This window comes from Phoenix dactylifera, chromosome 3 (assembly GCF_051530095.1).
Source record: "Phoenix dactylifera cultivar Ajwa chromosome 3, Ajwa_hap1_PhDact_Kaust_v1.1, whole genome shotgun sequence".
NCBI lineage: Eukaryota > Viridiplantae > Streptophyta > Magnoliopsida > Arecales > Arecaceae > Phoenix > Phoenix dactylifera.
This window is the reverse complement of record NC_143192.1, coordinates 47,185,697-47,195,550: the sequence shown is the minus strand read 5'-3', so window position 1 is coordinate 47,195,550 and position 9,854 is coordinate 47,185,697. Positions and strand designations below refer to the sequence as shown.

Here is a 9,854-nt window from a genome sequence, read left to right as displayed (position 1 = left end):
CAAACGGTCCAGATAAGCAATCTCGGAGCACACCGCGACCGCCACGTCTGCAGCCTCGTGGATGCTTCCCGAACACGGCGCGCCGAACGGGCGCTGCCGCACCGGCACGACTGGAGAGCGCCATTCGATCTTCCTTGCCCTCCTCATTTAAATCTTCAAATCCCCTTTCTTTACCTTAGCCTACGAGCTCAACCCTTCCTTCTTCCAAACCCTAGACCCCTCCCCCTTCCCATTCTTATGACCCCACGCTCCTCCTTTCCCATGGACGCCCAGAACCGCGCTCAAGACCTCGCCGCCTCCGTCCTCGCCGCCACCTCCCCGCCCCAGATCGCCGCCGCCTGCTCCGCCGTCGACGCCTTCCTCCGCCGCCACGCCTCCGACCAGTCCCGTGCCTTCTTCTCCATCACCTTCCCCGCCCTCCTCTGCCGCCTCTTTGGCTTCGATGACTCCCCCCGTCGCCCCTCCTCCTCCCCCTCCCTCTCCTCCTCCTCTTCCGCCTGGATAGACCGTGCCTCTGCCGATCCCCACCTCGCCGCCTCCATCTCCGACCTACTCTCCCCCCAGGGCATTCTCCTCTCCTCCATCTCCTCCGTCGATCACCACGCCCTGGTCAAGTATGTCTTCCCCCTCGAGCACCTCCCTCAATGGATGCGCTTCGCCCTCCAGAGTGATAAACCCTCCTCCGTCCTCTCCGATCTGTGCGCTCTCTTCAGGAACAGGGTCAAGGAGGACAAGATCCAGGGATCGCGCCAGCTCCAGCTCAATGTCTTTGAATACTATATGTTCTGGTTCGCGTACTATCCCGTTTGTCGAGGAAATAGCGAGAAAGCTGATCGTGCCATCAATGATCGGAAGGGCCGGAGGTTTAGGTTGGAGAATTGGACCTCGTCCCTCTCGGTCCTCGCAAGCTCGAGTCGCCGGCCAGGGCAGAAGGCAGAATGTAGCTTGTACCTCCGTCTTCTTTACGCTTACCTCCGAGCTTTTGTGCCGAAGTATGGTCTGGGATCTTACCAGCCCTACCGCAGTTCTCTTCTTCATTACTCATTGAGCTACGATGGTTCTGCTTTCTTGCAAGCCGAGTTCTTGGTGCACACTTTTATACACTTTTGGATGGTCGATAACGATTTCTCGCCTTTGCCAGTGCGTGTGTCCCAATCTCTTGTATTGTCATTCCCTTATCGACCAGTTTTGGGTGAGACTCCTCCTACTGCTGGATTGGGAGAAGTGTTGAAGTTATTCGTGAATTATCTGATTTGTAGGTTTACTGCTCCCAACGATGAAGGGAATGACCAGACGGTGTATGGTGGAAGTCCTGTGAGGAAGGGTTCTGTGGATGTTGTTCAGTCAAGGGCTATGATGGTTCCTGGTGATAATTCTTTCGGTTCTTGGAACTCAGTGATGCAGAGGCCTTTGTATAGGTTTATATTGAGGACTTTTCTGTTTTGCCCAATGGGAGCTTCTATTAAGAATGCTGCCCAGGTGTTCTCTTTGTGGGTGACCTATATGGAGCCATGGAAGACTAGTCCAGAAGATTTTGTTGAGTTTGACACACAGGGAGCTGCCCAGAATCCGGGAAGTTTGAGAAAGGAGAACCTTGGGAAAATTAAGGAAGATAAAGAAGGGAACCGAGTAAAATCTTTATACTCACCTGCTTGGCAAAGCTATGTGTTGTCCAGTTATCTGTTCTACAGCTCGCTAGTTGTGCATTTTCTTGGGTTCGCACACAAGTTTCTCCATGCAAATGTGGAGTCTGTGATTCAGATGGTTTCACAGGTTTGCTATTCTTCCTTTGCTATCGAATCTTTTACCATTTACTTTAGAGTTTAAAGCTGGTGCATTTTCAGATTTTTGCTTTATATTGCATGCCATATTAGTACATGTAATCTGGTGGAGAACTGGTCCATGCTGTGCATTTATGTATCTAAGTGTCTACTTATGTGATAGTTGTTATGTTGTAGATACAATAGAGCAATATAGGTATCAGAAAAGTGTAATTCACATGCAGCTTCCATGTGCAAAGATGGTTGAGGTCTGAAAGAAACTTTTTTTTTTTGAAGGATATGTGTATTAACGTGATCCTGGGCAATTTTCTTTTATTATATATATATGTATATATATATATATACATATATATATATATATATATGTATATACATATATATATATCTATACATATACATATATATATATATCTATATGTATATACATATATATATACATATATATATACACGTATACACGTATACGTGTACACACGTGTATAGTATACGTGTACACACGTGTACACACGTGTACACACGTGTACACACGTGTAGACACGTGTAGACACGTGTAGACACGTATATACATATATATATATATATATACATATATATATATATAGCATCAAATTGCATGGAGTATTGTTATAAGAACACCCTTTTTTTCTTAATCATGTCATTAAGTTTGCTATGATTTTTTTTAGGAATTGGATTTTACTCAAACATGATACAAGTGTAGGTGACATTTATCATCTTCTATCAAGCTTATCAGTCTTTTTAATAATGATAGAATTCACTTAAATAGGTAACGATGTTGTGCGTGCAATTTTAGGTATCACTTTTTGTCTCGTAAGAAAATGGAACTAGTACGAATGCTGAATAAGTAGGCTTTCCTGGCATCTATCTCTACAAGCATTGCATAATCAAAGTTCTTTGATATGTTCCTTTTTAATGCCAGTTTTGAACCTCCTTTTTCTACCTTAGAAGTATAGATATTTAAATAAGAGCAATTTGCCCTAGCTGACCTGTTTAAATCCTGCAATCTCTGCATAGGTTTTTAAAGTAGGATCCTGGACTCTACTGATATCTTTTAGACTTGCATACAGTCCAAAAACTGATTTTTGTTGTGTTTTTGCCAACACTTGATTTTGCAACTCACTTCTTTGACAAAGTGCTCCTTCATTCAGTAAATCTGTTAACACATAACACAACCACTCAAAATGCATGAAAACCAATTAATCGTGTCATAGTTTCCATCCAGTCTATTAGCTTACACTTAAAATCTATGATTTTTGTTACTTGTCAATCCAAATCTCCAATTCATATTGTAAGTCCTTCACCAAGTTGACATTGCATGCACATTGGTTCTCAATTTTTTGTTGCACTCTAGCACATAATAAGCTGTCAAGAGAAAATAACTGCAATAGACCATCTTTTTATAGGTGTAAACTTTCTCTTGAGATATGATACATATGAATCTCTTCTGTTACCTTTCATCTGTTTTTCTTTTTATCTTCATGTTCGATTGTGGTTTATTATTGCTTGAAACATGCAATTTCTTTTATTATGCTAATGAGTAATGACTCAGCTTTTATATGAACATATTTTCAGGGGGTATAAAAACAAGATTGATGTTATAATTTTTAAACTCTCCCGTTATCAAATACAAAATGTTCACCACTCATTTGACTGTATTATATCCTTCCAGACACCATTCCCTCTCTCACATGCTTTGATGAGAATGGTTGCACCTTCGTTCCATATTATCAAAACCATGGACCCGTAAACTCTCTCTCTCTCTCTCTGTGTGCGCGTGTCTGTCTTAAACACACATACATGTAGACGAAAATATGTTATTGAAGCAGTGACTCTCATTCTTGCACAACAATACCCAAGTGTTCAACCTTTTACTAAAATCATGCAACTTACTAGAAACCCAAGAAATGCCTTAAGTTTTTCTACACCCATTCTGATCTGCTGCTTTTATTCACTTTTCAACTTAATTTCTTGAATGCAATCATATAAGTTCTCATAGTTTTGTTAAATTCATCTTGAACTATTACATCCCTATATATCAACATCTAGTATCTTGACTATTACTGCTGTTCTTGCTGTTACTAGTTCACGGTTTCATATTTCAAAAAAATTATGCAATCCTTTTCTTTTATTACTATTGTTCTCTCTCTTTTTTTAAATTTTTATATCGCTTCTTTTCACCTTTCTTAGAAACATGTTTTTATATATAGTTTAAGCGACAGTTGCATAACCCTTCTCATTCGACTAATCTCCGCATTAGACAAGGAAAGCTTTGGTAAACATGCCTTCGTTTTTTTTTTCTTTCCTTCCACTATAGTTGAGATACGTCATAAGACAGACATCTTCAAAGCCTTCCACTTGATCCATTTCATCACTTACAAATGGATGAACAAGTCTTTTAATTTGACAGTATTACTCAGCCACAGTGTTTGCGACTAAGCAAAGGGATCGGTTTTTTCTTTTTTGTTGAAGGCTATTCTCATCCACCATGTCTGCATTTTAATCTGATTTCCTAATACCTTGGTATTAACCTTGCAAAATAGTTCTACCGGTAGAAACTAGTGGCCTCTTCACTGACAATAAAACTTCAATCATACATGCAATTAGTAAAGCTGCATTCATATCCTGTCTTAAGTGTTGCATGGGCTAATATTGCATTAGAAAAAAGCATAATAGATTTAAAGGGTGGTTGTACTGGAAGGTTACTCAATAATAATATTGAGCATTTTGTTGTATTTGATCATTATTCTTATTATGCATATTCTTTATGAGGCCTTCTTCTCATGGGGATAAATGTTTGATTGTTCACTAGTCTCCAATTAGGGGACCTGATAACACTGTTGCTGGCATATGGAAGTTCTGAAAGGAATAAGGCTTGTGCTTTACTATATTTGTAATTCATGGTTTATGTTTTAAGAATGATTGATTAGTTAAAGGCTAATTGTGGGATTTATATACCACTACCCTTAACTTTTTCTTTATTAGTGCACAATTTTCAAAAGATTTTCCATTCAAATGATAATGGTTTTCACATGGTGGTTTGCTTTTGATTCAAGGTTTCAAGCATTCTCTATGAAGAACTTAGCAGGAAATGCCTTCAAGATTAAGGAAATTTCCTGTTATATAACTTGTATAATTGTAGATTGACATTCATATATTGTACAAACAGTGAAGAGGAAAATTAACAATAACTCATCATAGTTACTTTTTTTTTTTACAGAATCATCATAATCATGATAATCATGAAAGCACTATTTGGGCATTATAGTAAGTTTAAGAAAAATCTTGGTGGTGATGGATGCAGGAATCTAATATTTGGGGATTGTGCAGTAAACTCTACTTCAATTCTTCTTACTACCAAGCTTGAGAATTTAGAGCTTGACAGTTTAAGAAGCTATATTTTCTTGTAGGAAAGATGCTTGCTTTTTTGCCTATCAGTTGGCAAGGACCAAAACATGACATTCGATTGAAGGAACAGATCTCAACAAGAATTGGAAAGTGGAGGTTATTGAGAGAAGACTCTTTGGTGTTTGAGACATCAAAACTAGATATTGGTGCATAAGTTGAAAAGACCCATTAGGTATTTGTAGTGGTTGGAGCTCCAAGTTCTTGTTGGCATGCTTGAATATCAGCAAATCATAAGAAAAAAGTTAATTATGATGAAAGGCTGCTTGTTATTATCTCTACTCTTGTATTTCTTAAATGGAAGGATGCCTTTGTAGAACAAGTCCTTGGGTGTATAAGAAAATGCTGTTTGGGACACAGCTTTCCCTAAATAGGTACTATTAAAGTTCACTGAATACGCTAATTTAATTATGTCTTAAGAAAGATGCTAATGAATGACGACTTTGGTGAGACTAGCTTGACAGTGTCTTCTTTTCCGTTAAACAAGATGGGAGCTAGGTAAGATTAATATCTATTTTCCACAATCTGCATTCAATCATTTGCAGTATTAGGTGGCATAACCCTTATTTTTCTATCTAAAAATGGTAAAACCAACTTTTAAAAGCTCACTTGAAATTATTGCTATAATAATGAACCAGTGGGTCAGATAGCTGGTACTCATGCCCAACATGTTCAACTTCAATGTGACTTGTGGCTGATCCATAATGACCCACAAATCCCTAACTGTTTATGCATTGTATCTTGTTGGATTTGCTGGAAGCTCCAAAGTTGCTGCCATACCTAAAAGCAACTGCCTTGCAAGTTAGCAGAGTTCATTTTGAAGACTGTGATAAACTTAGCAAAATTATCTCTCAAATCCAAATAATCCATTTCTGCCATGTCTAGAGGACTGATGTGCAATTTATTTATTCATTCTTACACATATTTTTGATCAGCAAATGTTCTCTTGAAATTTTGATATTGGCTAAGCAAACTCTGCTAGTATTCATATTCAATTCAGCATAATTTTATTGTTCTTAGGCTTTGCAGTGAATGCGTATTTGATGTAGTTGTGCCTTATTGACTGAAGAACAAAGTAGCTCTTGATTAATTAATAAAAGAGAATAGGGGATGCTTGTGTTGGTTCGCCTTTCTTGTGCTTATATCATTATTACACTACATAAATATGCTAGTTCAAAAAAATGGACTATGGCTTTAACCCGTACATCTTGTCCTAGTTTTGATCAGGATTGTCATGTGACCTGTTCCACAGGTGCTAAACATCTTGACTTCATCCAGAGAGCTGCTGGAACTCCTTCGGAAAGTTGACGCTGCATATCATTCTAAACCAGTTGGGCCTTCTTCATATTCTTCTGATGAAGTATATAAATATGTACCATCAATTCGTGAACAGTTGCTGGTAATAAATTGTTTTGACCCTTGCATGAGTTTTCATTAATAATTTAAAAATGAGAGATAGTAATCTATATGTGTTTCCAAGTCTATATTTCTGTTTTTTTTTCTAATATTACCTTCTCTTCTCGTAATTGTTTTTTTCTCTAAGTTGGTGTGTTTGGCAAGTTTCCTGCTTGAGCTAGCATTTAATCTGTCTGATGACGACATATGTCCATTTTTATGTTTTGATGTCAGGATTGGGAGGACGGTCTATGTGAAAGTGATGCAGATGGGTCTTTCTTACATGAGAACTGGAACCGTGATTTGAGACTTTTTGGTGATGGCGAAGATGGAGCTTATAAATTACTGCAGGTACCTGCTCTGCTTGTGAAGCAACCATCATTACCATCTTTGTACCTTGCACTGGCAGCTTATATGAATTTTTGCTAAATTACATTGACATAGAACTTTGGTGAGCTGAGATGGAGTATAGTGATTAGATAGAACAAAAATTGAAGGTTAGGCATTATGTGATGTATATAGTCAACCCAAAGGGCATTGAATTTGCTTTAAGAGTTCTTCAGAGTTAGGGAGATTATGGTATCAACTTAGAAAGCCTAGGTTATTACATTTTTACTGGGTAGTAGTTGACATGTTACTGCTGTACCTCTGTATTGCTTCTGATCTTAGCTAATGTTATTTCTGATCTGTTTTGGCATTTTCAAAATTAATAATCCTGTTTATAGTAGTTTCATTGATCTTTCTATTTTTCCTCAGTTGATAAAGATATTGCTAATAAATTTGTAAATTCTTGTCTATTGTGGTTGATGCTCCAGCTGTTTGTGCTGCGCGCTGAGCATGAAATCCGACTTGTTTCTGGGGACGTCTCGCATAACCTCCAGGCATTGGATTCAATGAGATCCCAGATGAATATCCTTTTTGGGGGCCCCATCAGGAAGTCTTTGACACCCATCTTATCCGAAGACACAAATGACCTGCAATATGGACGTGAGATATTCACTCCTAAGCATCCAGGAGTGGGGAAACGTACATGGGCTGATGTGAAATATAAAGGCGATTGGATGAGGAGGCCAATCTCAGACACTGAAGTAGCATGGCTAGCAAGACTTTTGGTCAGATTGTCTGACTGGTTGAATGAATCTCTTGGCCTTTATCGAGTTGATGATAATGATTCTGCAGGCCCAACATACGTGGAGGTGGGTCATGATGAACCTGGCACTGTGGGAGGACCAAAGGAGGCTCTCTATATGATGCTAGCCCTTTTGAGTTCCTGGCTTGGGCTGTTTGGCCATGCAGTAATAAAGTTCATGAGAATGCATCGGATGAGGATCAATTTGAGGGTGCTGGCCTCAAAGAAATTTGTAATGGTTTTGGTGTTGTATGCTGTTGTTTGTGCATTGAAGAAGGCTTTTTGTGCGGCCTTCACAAATTCCAGCCCTGTGTGATCGTGCTTGGCTACCATGTCATGAACCCCAGTTACTAGAGTCTGCTGCTGACAAGTCGTAAATATATGTACAGTCATACATACAAAGATATTAGGATTTTACGAGTTGTTTTGCTACAGTATGAGTGCAGGAAATCCAGGTGGTTTTGACGAAAATGAAGGGTTTCTTTTTCTTCAGATTGTGTTTTTGCTGTTTGAACTTGATGAACGATCAATTCCATCCAGTAAAGTTTGATACTTCTAACACAACCCCCAATTTCATGAGGCAACGTTAGTAGTAAAGCATGTCTTGGTAATGATTTATCACAAACTAATTTAAGGCAGTTGTTGAAGAACATCAACTTTGTTCTGGTAACAAGGTTTCTTACTGTGATATGTATGAAGATGGTGCGGATTACAAGATCTTTGATATATTTGTAGATTTTAGAAGTGGTTGCTGTGTTCATGATATTCTTGAATTTTGTCCCTGATGCTACTGTATCTTAGCCGCGTTGCTTGCTCTAGCCACCGCTCAATCAATTTTTCTTAGGGTTGAAATCTGTGGCCTGGTATTGTATTTTTCTCATTTTTGGTGTCTCGGGCTTTCAGCCTCAGTTCTGAGGTTATAGGGTATCTGCAAGTATTTTAGACTCATTTTCCCTGCCCTCTTTTTATTGGTTTCAGTTATTTTGATGTATTTCATGTCATAATGTTTTTTGTCTTTCTTTTGTTAATATTTAAAAAATGTGCTCGTTGGTTATTATTATCTATACAAAACAAGATATCAATTATTTCAGCTTCTAGGTTTGCTAAAACTGTGTTCTGCAATGATGAATGTTAAATTGAAATATGAGAGATGCATGCGAACTATGTGCTCGGACATGTTGTATAGCATGTTCCTACCGTGTAAATCAATAGTTGGATAGCTTGTCAAGGAGTATATGCAAAGACTGGGCCTTCTCGAGAGGGAATACTATGGAATGCGAGATGTTGGCCACAATTTCGACTCTAATTCCGAAATCAGCGAGGGAGGAAGAGCAAGAAAAAGATTTAAAAAAGAAAAAAAGAAGTCCCAAAATTCTTATTGGTGGCAAATAAAGTAGCTCTAAGCGTGAACAGATTCTATGTATGCCCATGTCAATTTATTACTGTTATGTTGCATTCAGGAATCGAAGATAATGCTGCATCTGGCGGTTCTGATCCCATTTACATAACCCTGTATGCGGTTCACGATTCACAGCAATAGTTTTTTTTTTTTTTTTGCGCTGAAATAGATGATTTATATAGGTTTACTATGAATATATTTAATAAAATTAGAAAACAATAAATTTTAGAGTGCGTTAGACAACTTTTTCTCTCAAATTCACAAAGTGCACAGCAGAAAAATTAATAAAGTAAATAATTTTTACTAATTTTCGGCCATCGTTGATTAAGCACTCTTGAGATTAAACACGCACCCACATGAGAGAGAAGAAGAAAAGAGACCTGAGGGAGAGGAGATCCGAAGTTTCCAACTTATGCAGAATTTGAGTGCCTTAGGTGATGGATTCACATGCTATTGATAGTGCTAGGTTAGAGACGCGAATCCTTATCTTTAAGGTTTATCTCTAATTAGTTTCTATCCATCATAGAAATTATCAGATAAGATAAACTTCATATAACCTCTTTCTTGATTGGATTTAATTACGAGGTTATTTTGATGTATGAGGTTTATCTTAAGCTTGATCAAATGGGCCACATCAAGTCTTTTAGAATTAGGAGACGTGCTAACACTGTAGCCATGTATGAAGTCACTCATTTTCGTTTATCTGTTTAAAAAAATATGCTTAACCGTA

The 9,854-nt window shown here is 38.3% G+C and overlaps 1 protein-coding gene across 1 annotated transcript; it reads left to right on the top strand.

Moving 5' to 3' along the window:
• LOC103717292 (sphingomyelin phosphodiesterase) lies at positions 1-8,309 on the top strand. The gene is made up of 4 exons (XM_039120331.3): positions 1-1,773; positions 6,454-6,600; positions 6,831-6,947; positions 7,412-8,309. Exons 1-4 carry the CDS (start codon positions 238-240, stop codon positions 8,039-8,041), a joined length of 2,430 nt encoding a protein of 809 aa, XP_038976259.3. The 5' UTR covers positions 1-237; the 3' UTR covers positions 8,042-8,309.
• The last annotated feature ends 1,545 nt before the right edge of the window (positions 8,310-9,854 follow it).

Bases quoted from the DNA above. Each gene is read 5' to 3' on its own strand.
- LOC103717292 (XM_039120331.3), top strand. From the start codon at position 238: ATGACCCCACGCTCCTCCTTTCCCATGGACGCCCAGAACCGCGCTCAA. The intron at 1,774-6,453 runs GTTTGCTATTCT...CCTGTTCCACAG, and splicing joins TGATTCAGATGGTTTCACAG to GTGCTAAACATCTTGACTTC. The intron at 6,948-7,411 runs GTACCTGCTCTG...TTGATGCTCCAG, and splicing joins GAGCTTATAAATTACTGCAG to CTGTTTGTGCTGCGCGCTGA.